We start from the raw sequence: 22,386 nt of genomic DNA, 5'->3' as shown, positions 1-22,386 counted from the left end.
AGCACTGTAGTGACATAAATATGGAGTGTATATATACACATTAGCACACCTTAAGTGGTATATAGTATGTACCATCAAATGTCTGCCAAGAAAAAAATAGCTAATTATTTTGTAACAACAAAGAATGTTGAAACCAAATACAGAGCAGCTGGTTCACGACTAACGAGGAATGTTTTGCATGCCGACTGTATGACTCACCATTGATCCAATTCGCCTTTGGGTCGTGGACCTTGAACTCTGGTTTAAAGAGATCCTCCACAGTCAGTTTGGTGTCACTTCCAGCTTGGGTGTCAGCTGTAATTATAAGGCATTCATTGAGATTCCTCTCACCAACATGTAATAAGATAATATGACTGTTAGCCCTGTTCAAAAGTAGATTGTAATTAATAAGACACAATACTAGTATGTTGCATGACTGTTTGAAATTCAGATCCAGATTGAACCTTTCAGGACGGTTTACCGGGTAATTATTGTAAGTTTCTCTGCTATGATGCATCTCTTTCAACAGCACTACTAAGACTACACCAGTAAGACTATTGGATGTTTTTTTTTTTTTTAGTATTTGATTTTCTGTATTGCTTCCCCTGTCTAACTATATCCTCTGTTGAGGTCCGCATGCATTTCTGTTAGTGCGTGTGAGTGGCAGCACACAGACGTAGGAAGGAAGACGAGTGACAAACAGAGGGAGGGGCCATAAGAGAAAACAAACGTGCTGGTAAGGAATAGTTAAGAAAATGAGTGATAGCAGGAAAAGGAGTCAAATCTGGGCACAAACTTTATTTACAATTCAAAGGCAGTGTAAAATCTGCAGGGAAAAAAATCTCACAACAAAATCTAAATGATGTAAAACAAAAATAAAAAAAAATCTCTTATCGTGCTGGCTGCACAACCTGCTTCGGCACCCATCCGTGCAATGAGAAGAATAAACACAAGCATTTGAAGGTGGTATTAATGAAGGTTCCAGTGTGTCTAATGCAACTGCTACCCACTGTAGCAATGTCAGTCCCTTCTGAGTGAACCTTCTCCAAAACACGAGACAACAAATCATTTACGACAGAAGAAACCAGATCAGCTCCTCAAAGCTGAGCAACTTGCTTTCTCAATGCCAATCTTAACTATGGATAAGTTATTTGAATGCAGATTTTTTTAAATTTTTGTTTTACATCAGGGTGTAATCCACCTTTTGCTCAAAGTCGGCTGGGATTAGGCTCCAGCGCCACGTGACCCTCACCAGGGGAAGCGGTGTTGAAAATGGATGGATGGATGGATATTTATTAGTTCAATTCGAAATAGTTATGTTTGTTTTTGTATTTTGTTTTATTGTAGGACCAAGTACCGTGAATAAATAAAGGCAAACTGTTATAATAAATATGGAAAATATTGGACATTTTTTACATCAGTATGCATAATTTTACATTCTTTTTGCAGAGTAAATTCATTTAAGTAACAAAAACAAATCTGCCGAGCCGTTCTGGAGCCGAAAAAGCCGGCTCTTTTTAGTGAGCCGATCCAAAAGAGTCGATTCTGTAAAAAGAGACGCAATTCCCATCACTAATTTCTGTGGCTTTCAAAAAGCAATTTGACAAAGTGTAAGTGCTTCTAAGGGATAAGAGATTACATTGTGTTTAATTTACTATGGGCCTTTTATATTCCACCATTGTCAAAAGCATTTAATATTTCTCTGTTGCTGTGCAGCCTCGCATTGATTCCCACTGATTTTGTCGTCCAAGGTGCCAGGAGCAATACTGGGTATCAGTTCCTGGCGAAACGAAAATACAGTCAACGGGGACTGAACTTTTTACATCGTGATCCATTCTAATGGTTAATTCTCAAACCCTTTTGAACCACTCTCACATTTGCTATATGCCAGCTCTGTAAATTTGCAATATAGTTGAGATAATTTAAAATAGACTAGGGCTGAACAATATATCGTTATCGTTTCGATATATAGATGATGAATATTCGAGATATTAATATTGCAAAGTCAACGATTTCATTTCGTACAGCTCAGGCAGCCACACATGTGGTTTTTAATCCATCCATCCATTTTCTACACCGCTTATCCTCACTAGGGTCACGGGCATGCTGGAGCCTATCCCAGCTATCATCCGGCAGGAGGCGCGGTACACCCTGCGCTGGTCGCCAGCCAATCGCGGCGCACATGTAAACAAACAACCACTCACAATCACAGCTACGGGCAATTTAAAGTCTTCAATTAACCCGCCATGCAAAGAACATGCAAACTTCACACAGGCGAGTCCTCAGAACTGTAAGGCAGATGTGCTAACCACAAACACAACCCACAAAATAATATATTTACATGATCATGAGTGGAAGAATTTTTTCAGATGTTTGACTTTTGAACATAAAATGCTAAATGGGAATGGAAAGTGCCTTTTTAAATAGAACAGCTGCTGATTGTGAGCAGAGGAGGGGTCGGGCCAAATGCTTTGGAATGTCAGCCATATTGGCTAACCTTGCAAACCCCACGCAGCATATTTCTAGAGAGTAACCAATCATGGAATACAACAGTGGCTGAAAGGTCAAGGGATGATCTCAGTCACATCAGGCTCTAAGGTTGTTTCTTGGTGCAAATCCTTTACTTAATACATTTGTTTTAGAGCTCACCGAATTAGCAAAAGAGAGAATCAATCTGCATAATTTCACACACACTTTACAATTATTTAAAAGTGAATACATTCAGGAACACATCGGCAAATTCATATTGAAAAGGTCGCTATTCAAAGCACCAGTGGCGGGCTACACCCATAACTGGTCGCCAGCCAATCGCAGGGCAGATACAAACAAACAACCATTCGCAGTCACATTCACACCTATGGGCAATTTAGAGTCTTCAATTAACCTAGCATGCATGTTTTTGAGATGTAGGAGTAAACCGGAGTACCCGGAGAAAACATGCAAACTCCACACAGGCGAGGCCGGATTTGAACGTGGGTCCTCAGAACTGTGAGGCAGATGTGCTAACCAGTTGGTCACTGTGCCGCCACAAAGCAGCAGAAATGAAATTACATCTTTTGAAATGTTGTAAACTGTTGTAGTCATGTAACTGTTTTTTTGTTGTATATCAATTGTGCAATTTATTTTACATCTCTTTAAATAGCTAGATTAATGGATGGCTGGATGGATAGATGGTTAGATCGTGAGAGAGAGCGAGAGAGAGAGAGAGAGAGAGGGAGAGAGAGAGAGAGAGGAATTACTGTAATTAGTATTATGATGGACTAGCCATCAGTTAGTCTCGCCCTGGGACTTATCTTAGAATTCAGATTGCTTGTGACTTTTGAAACTGGATAAGCAGTAAAAAAAAAAATGGTGGGTGTATTTGTATTAATTACCCCTTCTAAATTGCAGACCCTGTTGTCATTTCATCCTGTTTTCTGAATGGTTTTCCAAGAAGACTGTTTCAGACAGTGGTGTGGAGTAAGTTTCAGTAAGATTACAAACTAAGGTAGAAAGTGCGCTGAGTTGTTTAAGAGCTGAGTTAATTGTATTTGTATTAAAACTATAGTTGTTTGAGCTACCAGTTAATAAATGTTCTGTGTAGCTATGTACAGTATACAGTATATACTTTTATACATCCAACATGTGTGGTTTCGTCTTCTTCTTATTTTTTAAAGAGAAAATTGCTGTGTTTGACGTGTGGACTGCATTGCAAAACCAGACTCAAGAGTCTGATCGTGAATTTTACCTGGTGTGAGGACAATGACTGACATGGTGATGAGGGAGCAAACCACTAGGATGACCAGCAAGGCAATCGCAATGCCTTTCCAGTTCCTTTGAGGTGGACTCACCCCACCAAGGTCCTGTAGAGAAAAACAGAGGTCAAACAGATTAAGTAAACATCGAAAGACCTTTTTCAGCAGTCACATATCTTCATTCAAATAATTGCAAAGAATACAGAGGCTGAAATAAGTATTTAACGCGGCACCATTTTTCTCATTAAATATATTTGCAAAGGTGCTATTGAGCGAAACATTTTACCAGATGTTGGGAACAACCCAAATAATCCATACATACAAAGAAAGTACAACAATTTAGAAAATAAATTGTGTGTAATAATGTGAAATGACACAGGGAAAAAGTATTGAACACATGAAGAAAGGGAGGTGCAAAAAGGCATGGAAAGCCAAGACAACACCTCAAATCTATCAATATTCAAACAGCAATCCAGCCCCTTGTCTTTGCAAATGAATTTCAGTTGGTACAGTCCTAATTGATGGCCTACAAAAAAGTCTCATTGCCAAGGTGTGAGTCAAGACACGCCTCATGATGGGTAAGAGCGGAGAGCTGTCTCAAGACCATTGCAAACTAATCGTTGCAAAACATAACGATGGCATTGGTTACAGGTGCATATCTAAGCTTTTGAACGTTTCAGCGAGCACGGTTGGGGCCATAATACGTAAGTGGAAAGCCAATCATACCACTATAAATTTGCCTTGGTCACGTGCTCCTTGCAAGATTTCGAAACGAGGAGTGCAAAGCATAATCAGAAGAGCCAAGGACCACCTGTGGAGAGCTTCAAAAAGACCTGGAATTAGCAGGTAGTGGTGTCACAAGGAAAACAGTGAGTAACGCACTCTGCCGCCATGGCCTGTATGCATGCTCCCCACACAAGACCCCATTGCTGAAAAGAAAAAGAATGTCAAAGCTCGTTGAAAGTTTGCTGAACAACATTTGGACAAGCCAGTTAAATAATGGGAGAATACAGTCTGGTCAGATGAGAACAAAATTGAACTGTTTGGATGCCATAATGCACACCACGTTTGGAGGAGAAATGGCACCGAACATCACCCTAAAAGCACCATACCAACAATGACGTTTGGAGGTGGGAACATGATGGATGGATGTGATTATTTCACATTTTTACATACAACTTAATTTCTGAGCTTATTTGTTGTACTTTCTTTGAATGTATGGATTACTTGGGTTGTTCCCAAAATCTGGTGAAATTTTCACGTCAATAGCACTGTACTTCCGCCTAAGAAGACCCCTTCCATTCTCTTTGTTTGAAAGAGAATTACTAGTCACCCTTACTTTGATTCTAATAAACCAAGTGCTGACAACTTTGGATAATGAATATAATGCTGTGAACAGATGATTAATGGTCATGGGATGGGCAGCCGTGGCCCAATGGTTAAGATCATTGCCTGCCACCGTGGTGGACCAAGGTTAAAGAACCCGACCGGACCATTCGCCATCATCCCCCGGACTCACGGCTGTGGTGTCCTTGAGCAAGACACCGATACCCTGAACTGCTTCCCGGTTCTACTAACAAGTGTGTGTGTGTGTTCACTGTGATGGGTAAAATGCAGAGAACAAATTTTGTGTGCATGCATGCATATTCATGACAATAAAGGTGGTTCTTCTTCTTCTTCTTCTATTAACAGCAAAGGTATGTTTTTGTTTAACTGTGTCTAAAGCATGGATAAGTGTACAAAACTTTACCAAAATAAGGACTTTTGTTGAGGCTAGAACCAATTATTAATGTTGACATTATTTCTTATGGGTAAATTGTTTAATTTACAAATTCTTCAACTTACCAACCCCACTCGAGGACCAATTAAGCTTGTAAATAAAAAAAAAACATTTCTTCCGCCGAGAATTATCTTGACACTCAGACCCTCCCACCACGATGAGGTGGTGATTCTCAGAGGTTTACGGTGTTTTTATGAAATACTTCGTTTTTTGTTTGTCAACACAAAAAGAACATCTGCAGGGCTGTTCGTTAAGGGCCTATCTCACTGGTGGAAATGTCGCCGCGACTGAGGGACCTGGGAGACCAAAATATTGCTTGCAGTCTCACCAGGAGGATGTCTGATAGACGTCTCCACACAACGTGACAATTAATGATATAGGCCTATATATAGTATAATATTCTTTCAATATCTACATGAACGACTGCACCTCAGCGAACCCGACTGTCAAACTCCTGAAGTTTGCAGATGACACCACTGTCATCGGCCTCATCAAGGACGGTGACGAGTCTGCATATCGACAGGAAGCGGAGCGGCTGGAGCTGTGGTGCGGCCGACACAACCTGGAGCTGAACACGCTCAAGACTGTAGAGATGTTCGTGGACTTCAGGAGGCATCCTTCGCCACAGCTGCCCCTCAGCTGTCCAGCTGCCTTGTGTCAACCCTCGAGACCTTCAAATTCCTGGGAATTACAATCTCTCAGGACTTGAAGTGGGCGACCAACATCAACTCCGTCCTCAAAAAGGCCCAGCAGAGGATGTACTTCCTGCGGCTTCTGAGAAAGCACGGCCTGCCACCGGAGCTGCTGAGACAGTTCTACACTGCGGTCATCGAATCAGTCCTGTGTTCTTCCATCACAGTCTGGTTTGGTGCTGCTACAAAAAAGGACAAACTCCGACTGCAACGGACAATCAAAACTGCTGAAAGGATTGTCAGTACCCCCCTAACCACCCTTGAGGACTTGCACGCTGCCAGAACTAAGACAAGGGCGTGCAAAATCCTCTCGGACCCTCCGCACACCCGGGTCACCAGCTCTTCCAGCTCCTTCCCTCAGGTAGGCGCTACCGATCAATGCAAACTAGAACTAGTAGACATTCCAACAGCTTCTTCCCTCTTGCGATCAAATTCTTAAACACCTGACCTATACTTCCATTACAACAAGCTGGCAATTGTTTGACTTGAGTTCGTTGTCACATTTCTGTGGGGCCAATTATGTATTACTCGTGCACTCGCTGTAGTTGTCTCGCCGTGCTGCACCATTTGCATATACTGGCCACTCATGCCAGAGTAGCATCTGCTCCATTTGCACACTGATTGAGGAGTATCTGTAACATTTGCACAACCAACATTGTCCCAGATTATCGCACTACTCGTCACTTGAAACCGCATACACTCCTTGAAGTCTCAGCGCCCTTTGCACTATGGTCATTGCACCGGACTATTGCAATATTAGTCATTCGAACTGCTCTAAGTGCTAGAGGACTCTGGATCTGATCTTTTTGCACAATAGTTTTTTGTCAATGTCTTTCTGTCTCTAAAGTGTTCTCTGTCAATTGACTGTCTGTTGTCGTACTCAAGCGGCTCCAACTACCGGAGACAAATTCCTTGTGTGTTTTGGACATACTTGGCAAATAAAGATGATTCTGATTCTGATTCTGATCATGTATGTAATGTGTGTGCGTGTGTGTTTGTGTGTGTTGTGGTCCACTGACTAAGAATGGAGCACGGATACTGGGACTCGAATAAGGAAAACACTTTAAAATCCAAAAATTACACAATATTGGAGCAATCGTTCTGATATTTTCAGAGGTTGAAGTGGGCATAAGCAGATATGTCTCCGTACATTTTGGTAACGATTAATTGCAGTTTTGTGACATCAAGCGAAGTTAAGCTTTTTCTTAAAGTGTATAGGATAACACTTTTATGTCCATAAAATTTAAAATATTGGACCGATTGTTCTGATATTTTCAGAGGTTAATGTGGGCATATGTAGAGGTGTCCATATACATTTTGGTGAAGGTTGCGTGCAGTTTTGTGACATTAAGCGACCTTATGGTTTCTCTCGATAGTGACCATGTAGAGGAGACACCAAAGGTCTCCGAAGAAATCGCACAAGTTCGATTTCACCGAGACACCCTGGCTACCCAGCTAGTCTCCAGGAGACTCTTGGAAACATCACGGAGACATCTCTGCAACCAGCAGAGACTCAAGTCGCCATGAGATCGCCAACTAGTCTCCAGGCCAGTGAGATAGGGGTCTTATTATTAACTGTGTTAAAAAAAAAAGTAGTATTCCAAATGCATTCTTGGGAATGGTAATGCGTTGTCAATTATGTTGATATTTTTATTTTGTCCATCCATCTATCCATTTTTGATCAAGTTTATCCTCAATAGGGTCGCAGGTGAGCATGATGCTATCTCTGCCTACCTTGGGTGAGAGGCAGGGTAAACCCTGGATTGGTTTCCACCCAATCGCAGATTTTTATTTCAATACTTTTGTAATTTAATGATCTATATTCAGTTATTGATCTTAATACGTATTGTACACAAAACTTGCATGTTTTTGAGATGTGGGAGGAAACCGGAGTGCCCGGAGAAAACCCACGCAGGCACGGGGAGAACATGCAAACTCCACACAGAACTGTGAATTTAAAAAAAAAAAATCTTCAATCAAGAGATTGAAAAAAAAAAGAAGATATTCATTTAAAATTTGGCAGTATCATTGTACATCGGGATTATTTTGTCACTTTATGATGTTTAAGAATGATGAAAATCTAAAAATCGGATCTCTTTCACCCAATCAGCTGAAAATTACGTGATTGGCCGTGATTTGGGATCACGTGAGTGGATCGGGACAACTCGAGTTTTGGAATCAGATTTTGTAGTACAGATGAAAATAAAGTCAACTTGCCATAGAATGATGGGGAAGGAATCAGTACCGATTCAACAGGCTCATTAGTGTTTATTGATTATGTGCAGCAGACATGAGTAACAAGATGAATTCTAAGGTAGATGGGCGAAACACTCTGTTTACATTCATCCACATACTACAATTTTGTCAGGACTGCACTTCACAGGATGGAAAATGGCCCAAAGCCTGCTCCTAGCTGAAGACTTTTGAAAGGCAAAGAAATGTTCAGTGGGCTCCAGGCTGCAGACATCCATTGAATGCAAAGGATTTTCACTTGACTATTACAAATTATCTTTTATATTTACAATCTTGTTTCATGTCTAGATACTTTGGAGCCCCCTGAAAATAAATAGATGTCATTTGCATTCAAGGGCTCCATTGGTCAAACTGAGTGCAGAAAGCTTGTTTGCACAATGTGATTGACCACGGAGCATATCATGTATGCGATATTATCTGGTGTGAAACCAGCAACGTTTGCGCTGCTACTGCCTCCAATTGCATGTCTGAGCCTTGGTGTTAGTGGATCTCAAATGGCGTCTTCCACTGCATACGCTGTCCGTGATAAGATCAATTAAACCTCCCTCATATAAATATCTTTTCTCTGCAGGCTTTCTGCCCTCAATTACCCATCAAACCCTGCAGGTGAAATGCAATCCACAAATATACCTCGATTGGACAGAGCGGAGGAGAAAACATGATATAATAAGAAGTTAATCTTTTGAGTCAAAGGCTTGACTTTACCAACCATTTTATTTTTATTATGATTTGCTGGAACACAGCACAAAACAAAGGTATAAATAAGTCACAATATGAATCGATGTAAAACATTAGAATTTACAGCACCTTAGGCCTCTAATGTGGTATTTAACTTTTTGTTGTTCACCTTGAAGAAATGAAAGCAAACTAATGTCATTTTATATATACCATATATGCTACTGATACAGTAGTTCAACAATTTCCAACAATTAATGTAATATCCAAAAGATAATTGCTGAGGTAATATTATACTAAATCAGAAAATTCCTCCTGATTGTTTTAATCGCAAGAAAGCACAAGTGAATCTAAAAAGCATGATTTCTGTTAGTACTTTTATGTACTTCATCGTTTGAGTTTGGATTGCTAAATTTGTTAAAACTTTGGCAATATTTGGGAGCTTTGTCCATTTTTTCACATTTCACAATACAGTATGAATACTATATGTGTGTGTATATATATATATATATATATATATACACACACACACACACACACACACAGACACACGGACGGCACGGTGGACGACTGCCTCACAGTTTTGAGGACCGGGGTTCAATCCCCGGCCCCGCCTGTGTGGAGTTTGCATGTTCTTCCCGTGTCTGGGTGGCTTTTCTCCGGGCACTCCGGTTTCCTCCCACATCCCAAAATAAAAAAAAAAACATGCGTGGTAGATTGATTGAAGACTCTAAATTGCCCGTAGGTGTGAATGTGAGTGCGAATGGTTGTTTGCTTCTATGTGCCCTGCGAATGGCTGCCGACCGGTTCAGGGTGTACCCCGCTTCCCGCCCGAAGGTAGCTGGGAAAGTCTCCAGCAGCCCGCGACCCTCGTGAGGAGAAGCGGCTCAGAAAATGGATGGATGGATGGATGGATGGATGGATATACACACTCAAGCATGGGGGTAAATAGCACATTAAAGCTGCAGATATTCCAAATCGCCAATCTGTCTCTACAGAGAAAAATCTTTCTCTTACTAATTTTCACTTTCTATTTAATTTAAAACTAGCCAATTTCAATCATCCTCAGTTAAATAACACAATTATGAGAAGTAATAGAAGCAGTTTTGATTGGGTGTCAGAAATAGTATTCCTTTCTAGGATGTGTCAAGGCATAGATTAGAAACTGATAAACGATTTTCCTACCAGAAGTCATGACACAGCAAATGAGCTTTATCACAGTCATTAGATCCTCAACCAGGACAATATATTTCTCAATAAATCTCAAGCCTGAGACTGGAGGACATACTGGGCCAAATTACATGTTTTAGATCAATGGTTCTTAACCTTGTTGGAGATACTGAACCCAACAAGTTTCATACGTGTATTCACGGAAACCTTCGTAGTATAAAATAGAATATGGTTCATTTAAAATTCAAGGTACTCTATTTTATTTGTGCACAAAAAAATTTGTTGAAGGAATACAACCTATAAAACATGAATTTGAGACAGAAAACATGATTCATCCATCCATCCATTTTCTGTACTGCTTTATCCTCACGCGGGTCGAGGTCGTGCTGGAGCCCATCCCAGCTATCTTCTGGCGAGAGACGGGGTACACCCTGAACTGGTCAGCCAATCGCAGGGCACATAGAAACAAACAACCATTCGCGCACACATTTACACTTACGGGCAATTTACAGTCTTCAATCAACCTACCACGCATGTTTTTTTTATTTTGGGATGTGGGAGGAAACCGGAGTGCCCGGAGAAAAGCCACCCAGACACGGGGAGAACATGCAAACTCCATGTTTGTGGAGCGCATGAAAACCAAGACAACAAAGATGCCTGCGCATTGTGCCGGGGAATGTCAACCTCCCCAATATGGCCGCCACGCAGGCACGTCGGTTAGCCGGGCTGCTTCAGCACACTTGCGTATCCAGCAAGGGTTCTTCTATTCATGTCTGTTCATTGTTGTTGGCACTCGTCTGACGCCACAGCTACCCTGCTCTCAACTCAAGGTGCGGCGCCGTGACACCAAATGGCCATCTTGAGCATCGCCACGCAAAGCGACAGGGCATTGCGTTGTCACGTCTTCGCAGCACATACACAATTAATGGGTTTGTCGATGGCGCACTGCCTCCTAAATGCAGCACGGAAAGGCTTTTACAGAGCCTCAGAGTCCTCACTAAATTATCGTTCCATGTTGAATGTGCTTTAAGTTTTAAACACTGTTTGACGTTCCTTTCCTCATAGATTTGTGGTATCATCCTCTCACTATCATCATCAAGAAAAGTTTATGATGCTCTTGAATTAAATGTTGGAAGTAAAAGTTAGCAATGAATATGGTAATAACTTTAAAATAACAATTCAACTATGGTAGTGACCAGCAGTATGAGAAACCTCTTTAATTACAATTGCTAGAGCAGTAACTATACCTGCTTCTTGCTTGAACCAATACCATTACAGTTAATCAATAGACTCATTTATGAATTAAGTGCAGGAGGAAAATGATGGAATGGATCATCCATCCATTTTCTTCACCGCTAATCCTCAGTAGTGTCGCGGGCTGGAATGGATCAATGCATGAATTCAAATAAGACATGACTGGCACATCTGCTGGTAAGATATATTGCAGGCTCTCAAGAAAAGTCAATTTTATTTTATGGAAATAACGAACAAGCACAAATGTATGAAAGTAACTACAACCCCAATACCAATGAAGTTGGGACGTTGTGTTAAACATAAATAAAAACAGAATACAATGATTTACAAATCATGTTCGACCTATATTTAATTGAATATACTACAAAGACAAGCTATTTAATGTTCAAACTGATAAACTTGATTGTTTTTAGAAAATAATCATTAACTTGGAATTTTATGGCTGCAACACGTTCCCAAAAAGCTGAGACAGGTGGGAAAAAAGACTGAGAAAGTTGAGGAATGCTCATCAAACATCTGTTTGGAACATCCCACAGGTGAACAGGCTAATTGGGAACAGGTGGGTGCCATGATTGCTTCCCTGAATTGCTCAGTCATTCATTCAGAAGCAAAGATGGGGTGAGGTTCACCTCTTTGTGAACAAGTGCGTGAGAAAATAGTCGAACAGTCTAAGGACAATGTTCCTCAACATACAATTGTAAGAAATTTAGTGATTTCATCATCTACAGACCATAATATCATCAAAAGGTTCAGAGAATCTGGAGAAATCACTGCATGTAAGCGGCACGGCCCGAAAACCAACATTGAATGCCCGTGACCTTCGATCCCGGAGGCGGCGCTGCAACAAAAACCGACATCAATGTGTAAAGGATATCACCACATGGGCTCAGGAACACTTCAGAAAACCAATGTCAGTAAATACAGTTCGGCGCTACATCCGTAAGTCCAACTTGAAACTCTACTATGCAAAGCAAAAGCCATTTATCAACAACACCCAGAAACGCCGCCGCCTTCTCTGGGCACGAGCTCATCTAAGATGGACTGACGCAAAGTGGAAAAGTGTTCTGTGGTCCGACGAGTCCACATTTCAAATTGTTTTTGGAAATTGTGGACGTCGTGTCCTCCGGGCCAAGGAGGAAAACAACCATCAAGACTGTTATGGACGTAACGTTGAAAAGCCAGCATCTGTGATGGTATGGGCTGTGTTAGTGCCAATGGCATGGGTAACTTACACATCTGTGGAGGCACCATTAATGCTGGAAGGTACATATAGGTTTTGGAGAAACATATGCTGCCATCCAAGCAACGTCTTTTTCATGGACGCCCCTGCTTATTACAGCAAGACAATGCTAAACCACATTCTGCATGTGTTACAACAGCGTGGCTTTGTAGTAAAAGAGTGCGGGTACTAGACTGGCCTGCCTGCAGTCCAGACCTGTCTCCCATTGAAAATGTGTGGCGCATTATGAAGCGTAAAATACGACAACGGAGACCCCGGACTGTTGAACAGCTGAAGCTGTACATCGAGCAAGAATGGGAAAGAATTCCACCTACAAAGCTTCAACAATTAGTGTCCTCAGTTCCCAAACGTTTATTGAATGTTGTTAAAAGAAAAGGTGATGTAACACAGTGGTAAACATGACCCTGTCCCAGCTTTTTGGGAACGTGTTTCAGCCATAAAATTCTAAGTTAATGATTATTTGCTAAAAACAATCAAGTTTATCAGTTGGAACATTAAATATCTTGTCTTTGTAGTGTATTCAATTAAACATGATTTGCAAATCATTGTATTCTGTTTTTATTTATGTTTAACACAATGTCCCAACTTCATTGGAATTGTGGTTATATTTGGAAACCTGGCTTTTTTATCAACTGAAACTGAAAATGGATAATGTTTTAAAATTTAATTTTTTGGGGGTCATTTTGCCCATTTGTTGAAAAACTATTTGTGAGGTCACTGAAGTTGGACGAGACAGCCGGGCAGACAAGATCCATACACCCCAAAGGTGTTTAATTGGGTTGATGCATCCGTGCAGCTCAGTTCATTAAGTTCCATATATGAAACTAGGGAAGTTAATTCCAGATTTAAAGTGTGTTATATTTTCCAAATGGATTTCTGTTGCATTCACAAGTCTCAGGATGACTCCACGCTCCATGATTAACAGCCAACCCAAGATTTCAAAGAATTACACCTCTTTGGTGGGTGCACACACATGAGCCGTTTACGCACGGTGGGTGGGCTTAGAAGTCATTACGGGAGGATGTGTGCAAGCCACACTGGAAAAATCTGTAATCAGTCCCATTTAATATTTTAGCTATGATTCAATAAAAATTATTCATTGAGTGTAGCTTGAAAGTTTAAGATGAAAACTAAACCATGTTTGAATGTTGGGACAATCATTACCAGTGTTAGCTAAAATGTTAGCTCTTGCTAACTTAGCTTAGTGTAGTTTAAAGGCCCAGCAACGAGTTTCAGTGCTCGTATACATTCATACACTCATACAAGCGTCACATTAGACAAAAGCTTTTACCATTCTTATCTAACAGCATTTGATTGCGTCTTTCTGGTTTACCTGAGAGAAATATAAACGTTGAGCCAGCAGCTCCTTCTGTCCCAAGTAGGCCAAGGTCTACCTGGCCGGACAATTGTGCTAAATATTATATTGTGATGATACTCATCATCATCATATAACCAGAAGCCTTTCATGAAAGTCCCAATGCTACACATAGTTCTGAAATAGTTGGCAAGAATGCAGCTTTTATTGAACCTTTGTTATTAAGCATAGTCCTTACTGGCTTTTTGTATATATGCAATGGACCCATGCACACAATATGGCGAGAGCAGGAGGAGTCAGACTATTTATAGCTGTGAGATTACTCTGACCTGGGTTGTCCTTGAAAAGTCTCGGAGATATGACAGAAGCAAAATAAATACAAAATGACATTAGGTAAAAAAAAAAAAAAAAAATGTATTTCAATTGGCTTATTTTGGTTGAGATGTCAAATGTCTACCCTGTGATTTATTGAGAGGCAAGACCACGCTGTTGCTAGAGGCTTAGCATTTGAAATTGATCTTCATGTCAATAGGAAATGACAAGCTTCTTGCTACCTGTTGTCCTTTCATTGTATTTAGCATTAAAAACATTTCCCTCAAGGATACTGTCATTGGTCTGATCCATGTGAGATACTTTTCAAACAGTCGCTGTTCTCTCCGTGTAGGCTTGAGCCAGAGGTTGTTTTTCAGGGCCCCTCTTTTTGAGGGCATGGAACTCCCCAAATCCTGGACTGCTGATGTTTTTGCCATATCTTTGGAAGTTGACACAATGACACAAGATTCATTCATTGCTTTGACAACCCTGGTACACCAATCACGCCAAATCTCTCTAAATATCTAGGGCCACGTGTAGTCTGTAAATTGCTTCCCCTGAAACAAAATGTATGGGTTTATCTTAAAAGTGAAATACCAGAGTCAAAATACAATGGCGCATTTCCCACAGCAATGGTACATTCCCCACAGAGTGCAGTCACACATGGTAGCATCCATTCATTCTATCCATTTCCATAACGCTTATCCTGTTCGGGGTTGCGGGGGCCTGGAGCTTATCTCAGCCACGTACAATAGCAATGCCATATAGCAAATAGCTACGGTACCTTTCTTAATCCATGTATGGCAGTTGGAAAACAGCCTTGAAGATGTTACTCCTACTACAATCAGTTGCAGCACCTCTGAACGAGCTGTTTAATTTGAATGGCTGTATTCATCGTTACGCTGTCGTTTTCTCAACTGGTGGTTTGCAGACTGCTCCAGAGTGCATCGCAGACAGCACTTCTTTTTTTTTAACTGTATCATGAGATGTTGGACTTGTATTGTTTAAATAGTTTTATTTTGAAAGACAAGAAGCAGAAACGTGCAACAGTCTAGTGCAGTGACCACACTTTCTCAGCCTGAAAGCTATTTATAAAATGATCACGTCAACATGACGATAAAAATGCTAAAGATATATTTATTTGTAAATATATTAAAGGTGAAGTATGCAGTTAGGAAACACACTTTTTGTCATATATGTTAAAACTCTCTGCATGTCCATTACTAAAATGATGTTTTGAAAATTCATCCCTCTCTGGCCTAATCTTAAGCATTTTTTTTTTTCATTATTAATTTTGAAAGTCTCCGTGACTGAGAGACTTGTCGAATTAGACACTGTCATTTTCCAGTGTACGCGCAATCACGTCAGAAGGAAGCTTTCGGCGGCTTTCCCTCGTTTGCCAACAAATGGGTCTTCTAATACAAGCTGAGAGAAGAGACCAGGAAGGCTAAAGAGATGGAATCTGATCGAGAAAGAAATACAACTAGGACACGTTGGAGCTACTATTGGAGAAGTGACTGGAGTCAACTCAGACTTCCTTAGGAACTTGATGGACACAGGAGCATTTCTGTCTATCACATACTTGTATTTTTAGTTGGCTGCATTCCCCAAAAACGTACAGTAACTTTGAATCGATAGCATGAGTGTTATACAGCTGCGGTCAAGTGTCTATTCGATGCAAATAGCATTGCTCGCTAACAATGCAGTAGCTAACATTAGGACAAGCCATAGCTCCTATGTCGGAATGACTTTGGGTACGTTCGGAAAGTCAATCTGACGCGCTCACTGCGTTCTGCGAGTGCGGTTCCCAAAGAGGCAGAGCGCGCTCCGTTTTACGAACCATTCACGAACCAGCGTGATGGTCAGTGCATCCGCCACATTGAATGTGGCAGTTCCGCCTGTAAACATCCGGCCGCTAAGGCGCTGTGAATAACCGAACGGCACACTCCGACAATGCTCTGAGTTTCCCAACATGTGTAGAGAGCGCACTTGGAGTAAATACTTTAGGAGTAGTACTAGCAGCACGACATTAACCCTCGAGCAGCTCACGGTTATACTTGAAGAGCAGCCAATCCTAGTGGAACAACAATAACAACAACAGCACCATACAGTGTGTATGAGAATGAGCCAACAAGGTCTTTATATTTATGAAGATGTTGGTGCTCAGGTACATCAATTCATCTCTCTCTTATTTTAGTAATAAAGGTGTGCGTTAACTTTATGATGAGACAAAGAAAAAGTGAACGAAGGTAACTAGCCAGCCGTGGCTGAAAGCCACATTGCTTTGCATTGCATTTTGTTGGAGAGGAATTGCGGTTAAAAATCCCAGACAATGATTGTTACTGTCACAGATAATGACTTCAAAGTGCAACTCACGGATAAAACGTAAAAGCACTTGCATGACAAACGCAATTTTATGATTATATTGGCGTCTGCGTGGCATATTTTCAATGTCAGATCATTTTGGGCTCCTTCTCATGTATTTCTTTCCTGACACATTCATTTATATTACATGATATACAATATGGCGGCACAGTGGGCGACTGGTTAGAGCGTCTGCCTCACAGTTCTGAGGACTGGGGTTCAAATCCCGGCACCCCCTGTGTGCCGCTCAGTGATTTATTTATTATTTATATTATTTTAATGGATGGAACCAAATCCTTTGCTTACCCACCAATGAGGCACAAGGTGTTTCTAGTGTTTGTGAGACAACGTTTATGTGAATTTTGTCCCAATTCATTGTGATGTAAAGTTGCCACGGTGACGCTTTAGCCCAATGTTAAGCGTTTTTTGTTTTTTGTTTTCAGTGGCTCTTAGGTTGATTTGAAGACTGAAATAAGCGCTAAAAAGCATCAGTGCAAACGTGCAACGTTGTTAGCTGTCTCAATGTTTGCATAGACGTATTTTATTGTTTGACTCACCCAGTTGACTGAGCTTCACTGAAGCGCCGCGCGGTGCAGGCTGACTTGGAGCACGTCAGACGCTCCACACCGTGAAAGCCTCCTTTCCGCAATATAATCTTTTTCCAAGTGTGGCACTGAGACGACTCGTCTTTCAGTTTAACAAGGTTAAGATACGTCGCCGCCGCCGTTGGGCACAAGCCCATCATTGCGCGCGTTCTTCTTAGTCCCGGTTCCAATCGGTTCTCGATTCTCGATGCCCAACCCTACCGGGAATGTTGCGTGTGTGGCGCTAATTGGTATGTGGGCAATTTTATTTCATGAAATCATGACTGCGTGTTGTATGATGAAGAATGACCTTCCGGCCGTGTTCGGTGCATTCCCAAATTCCCAATAGCTAAAGATGCTGCTGTGTTTTACCTGCTTCAAATATAACTGAAAATCTGGGAAATTTCCTAAATCAACTTTAATTTAATGACACATTATCTGCCAGTAATATATCAAATTAAAATTACATCAATTTTGTAATCAAATTACATGATGTTGTTACATGTAATTTGTCACGACCCAACACTGGCTCTCATGGATCGATCCATCGACCATATGTCAGACCAATATAGGATGGTAAACTCTATTTATCAGCATCCCCTACACAGCTCCCAAAAAAAATTTCAGCACATTTCATCTTTTTTGGGTGTTATTCTCCTCTGCTGTCCAATATCTGATTTATATGCAATTAGAAGCAGATGACTGCATTCCAACAAATGACACCTCATGGTGAAGATAAGACTCCATGCACAGTTGAAGAACAGATATCATTTATCAAGAGAAATTAAATTGAAAGAGAACCTGACTGCCCTATCCATCCATCCATTTTCTGAGCCGCTTCTCCTCACAAGGGTCGCGGGATTTGCTGGAGCCTCTCCCAGCTATCGCAGGGCACACATAAACAAACAACCATTTGCACTCACAGTCACACCTACGGGCAATTTAGAGTTGTCAATGAGCCTACCATGCATGTTTTGGTGATGTGGGAGGAAACCGGAGTGCCCTGAGAAAACCCACGCAGGCACGGGGAGAACATGCAAATTGATTGTACCCCAGTCCTCAGAACTGTGAGGCTGACGCTGTAACCACTCGTCCACCGTGCCGCTCTGACTCCCCTAACAATGGAAAAATAAACTCATTGACATGGAGTTGAGTGCATGTGCACAGGAAATTGTTTCTCACTGTGAGGCTAAGAAGTTGAGCTGCATGTTTTGTATACCTATGGTTGACAACGGAGGATTCAGCAGGCACTGAGCTGTAAAATTGGGAGTTGAGAGAGCATTAGAAGGATGGAAAGTGCAGAGGAAAGGACACAGCCACAGCTGAGATGTGCTTCTTTGGCACTTGATTTAATTATTATCTACGGTTTCTTAAGTGTATTTCCATTGTTTCAGTACACATGCCACTACGTGTCAAGAAAATATCTCTTTTAAAGGCCTCTGACAGTCTATTGACGATCCGATCAATTTGAAATTTGTCAAGAAGCCGTTGCATGATCACATGTGATATAAAAGTGCTGCAATGATTCGTTGCTGTTCAGAGCTACTGATTAGAACTTAGGAAAACCCGCAAACTGTACATGCTGGCAAGAGCCTCAACATGGGTTTTGACCTTTGCTTGGAAATCCTTTAAATCTTCCGTGAATCCCTTAAGGTGATTGGTTGAGAGCTGACAAAAAAGTAACGTTCTCTCGAGCCAACTGTCAACTCTGAGTCAGTTTGGGGTTAGCACATGTATGTGCCTCATGGTTCTGAGGACCCGGGTTCAAATCCGGCCTCACCTCTGCGGAGTTTGTATGTCCTCCCCCGTGCCTGCATGGGTTTTTTTCCAGGTACTCTGGTTTCTTCCCACTTCCCAAAAACATGCACGGTAGCTAAATGTGTCCAAACCATTGACTGTTACCAGCATACATATTGCATATAAATATGAAACCGATACATACGATTTAAAATGCAGCATTAAGTTTCCTGATACTGTATATATTGAAAAAAAAGTCAAGTCCATCATTTATTACCATATATAGTAATAAATTCCAGTCCCAACATTCCATGTGCGAAATGGTCAAACAGTCTGGGGTAATGATACATTGCCCATGTTATCTTTGTCATCATTTCGATCCCACCTTATAGGGACTCTATGCTGTTATTGCATATACGCTGAATGTCTCAATGGTCCTCCCTCTCACTTGATTATCTTTGCCTCCCATTATTCGTTGTCTACAGTTCAGATTTAATGACTCAAACATTGTCATAATCATTTTAAGCACAGTCAAAAATGGAAAAGTGTGTACAGAACATGTCAAATCCACACAGAAAGGCCTGAGCCAAGCTGCATGCAACCACAACACGCAAATGTGCTCCTCATTTCTAGTTCAGTCCTCAGGGACTTCGTCAACGGTTCTATTCATTGATTTTTTTTTGGGGGGGGGGGGGGGGGGGGCAGGGGGGGGTCTGAATTTTCTCAGCTTGAGTGGTGACTGACTCCATGTCAGCTTCATTTTCCTCTGCATTTTGCTCGCATTTCAATACTTAAATCATTTTGTTCGAGAAATGCTAGTCTGCTTTCTGACTGTTGCCCTGAAAATATTTTCCTTGCAAAGTGGATGTCATGAAGGGTATCGGTGCATGACCAATGGCTACTTCTTTTTGCGTTTTTGGCACATAACAAGATGAAATGAAAAGCACAGTACTTGGTTATCGTTATTGTATCAAACAAAAAAATGTTTGATGTCTAGTCACTCTCCTGTCTCACGTCAATGTCATATGCCGTGTGCCGCATGTCGGTGGTGGTGAACATGTCCCGTCTTTCAATCGCTTAGAATCTGTTTTTGGACCTGTTAATTATGTCATTTTTTTAATCCTGCTATGCAGTATCTCCATTTACCTTTTTGGGGAAATGTTTTTTTTATATTCCTCTGCTCTCCTGCCTTGCCTTTTTCTCTGCATTTGGGTCAACCTGCCGTTTTGCCTCCAAGTAAGTTGACAACGGCAAGCAGGGGAGGCAATGCGCCGGTCACAATACGCAATCCTATTGGTAGACGTTGAGATGCACTGTCAGAGAGATGTCGTCGATATGTCACACTACACGGAAGATATCCAAAAAATCAATCATGCTAGACTTTTCATTTTGGCGTTGTAGCGCTATCGTTGTTTGTGCATTATGTCACACGACAAGAGGTTTTGTCATTCCAGACAAAATATGTTGGGCCCGATCTGGGAAATCGGCTGCGATAGCTAATCGAGTCACTAACGGGGCTAAAATCCTCTAGTCTGATCTAGGCATAAATGATAAATTATAAAGGATGAGACTCTGTTACAACACCACACTCGGCAGCACTGAGCCAGCACTGACCACAAGGTCACTTGCAAAGATCAACGAATGAGTTGACTTTCATTACACTTGTGCTTGCAAGAGGCAGTAACACAATGTCAACAAGTCAATATCAACCAAGTGTTCATTCTGTCGGCTTTCTTCAAGTACATTGGCTCTTAACAATCCAGAATAAATGATGTACAATATAGGTCCTTGATAACCTCCAGGCCACCGGTGATTCAATTCGATATTTTGTGCTCTATTTTCATAGACAGCGCATCCGTGGTGGGGCGCAAATGCAGGCATATCCTGATTTTTATGTAAGCGCAAGGCTCGCTGTGCACGTTTGCCAATTTGGCAGACCGGTCTGCGCCAAAGTGGGCATTGTAGCACAGATGGGTGTATCTTTGGATTTCCACCCGGCGGAGTGACAATTTGGTGGCAGAAAGTAAGTCTAAACTTGTGTCTGCTCCATGTTTAACTGCCGACGCAGCTGGCCGAGCATGATTTTGGTGAATTTGATTCAGGCAAGGGCAGATAGATAATGAGGTCCGCAGACGTATTTATGACATCAGCAGTTGTCACCAGCTCATTCTGTATTTAATAAGGGTAGCCGCTCAATTGGCACAATAGCAAAGAGCAGTAACAATTCTGCACTCACGCACGGATTGTAGCGATTACGCATTGTCCTCTTCCACGTAAAGATGCTTCCATTGAGAGGAGCCGATTTGATTGGTGGCGAATGAAGTTGGCTTTAAACACAGCGAGTGGCGCAGCCCCGCCACTCTCGGATCCGCTGGGCTGCATCCGGTCTACAAAATTACCAACACCGGTCCAAACCACCCCTGGTGCACAGCTGAGGGCTGTCAAGACAGTACTTTACTGACACTGCATTCACTACACTCTGGTGGTCAAATATGAGCTAATTTGTTGACAGAATATGCCGCAACTCTAACGTAACCTAGGCAACGTTAACCTTAGAAGAGGTATGGCGGAGTCTTTGTTTTGCAGATGCCAAAAGAAGTAACCATGCAATATTCTTCTTCACATATTATTTAAAGACCTTTCAACGAGATGGTCTTTGTTATTCCTTCAGCGCAGTCATGCAACTTTGATGAAGAGCCACACTGTAAAAAGCTTGTCATCAAGTTATGTATACAGACTGTGGGTTGACAGAGGCTGGGCTAGAAATAGCGTTGGCTCAGATCAGCCACTAACGCAAACATGATGCGAGCTTCTTGACAAAAATATTTCTTCAATCATTTTCCAGACATATCATGAAGGCTGCTTTTGGTCTTGTGTATGTGTTTAGGACTTGCGTTCGACCCCTATCGCACAGGCGGAGACGTCGCCGAGACTGCCAAGGCTGATCGGTTGCGGCGACTCCGGGGCTCGGGAGATGAAAATATTGCTTGCGCTCTCACCAGGGGAGATGTCTGGGAGACATCGCCAGAAAACATTTTGGTGACAATTGACAATTGCTCGTAGTATATATTATAGCTTCATAAAGGTTTTTCTCACTATGGAGCGAGTCGCCAAAAGGTCTCCCATTGAAATCAAACGTTCCTCGCTGACCCAGCTGGTCTCAAGGAGAGTCCAGGAGATGGCAGGGAGATGTCTCCGCAACCGGCGGTGACACAAGTCTCAATCAGGTTGCCAACTCATCCCCAGTCCAGTGAGATCGGGGTCTTAAGAGAATGGCCAGAAAACAACATTTCCAAG

General features: G+C 41.7%; 1 protein-coding gene across 1 annotated transcript in view; it reads right to left on the bottom strand.

Annotated features, from left to right (window-relative positions):
• Positions 1-22,386, bottom strand: part of LOC133486611 (inactive dipeptidyl peptidase 10-like) — a 166,509-nt gene that overhangs the window by 84,680 nt on the left and 59,443 nt on the right. Inside the window, exons 2-3 of the mRNA XM_061792026.1 lie at positions 3,707-3,821; positions 199-294 (exon numbers count right to left, since the gene is read on the bottom strand). Of these exons, the coding sequence (XP_061648010.1) occupies positions 199-294; positions 3,707-3,821 (211 nt within the window). The remainder of the gene's footprint in view (positions 1-198; positions 295-3,706; positions 3,822-22,386) is intronic.

Source organism: Phyllopteryx taeniolatus, chromosome 12 (assembly GCF_024500385.1).
Source record: "Phyllopteryx taeniolatus isolate TA_2022b chromosome 12, UOR_Ptae_1.2, whole genome shotgun sequence".
Lineage (NCBI taxonomy): Eukaryota > Metazoa > Chordata > Actinopteri > Syngnathiformes > Syngnathidae > Phyllopteryx > Phyllopteryx taeniolatus.
Note: the sequence above shows the minus strand (reverse complement) of the source record. Positions and strands in the feature narration are given on the sequence as shown.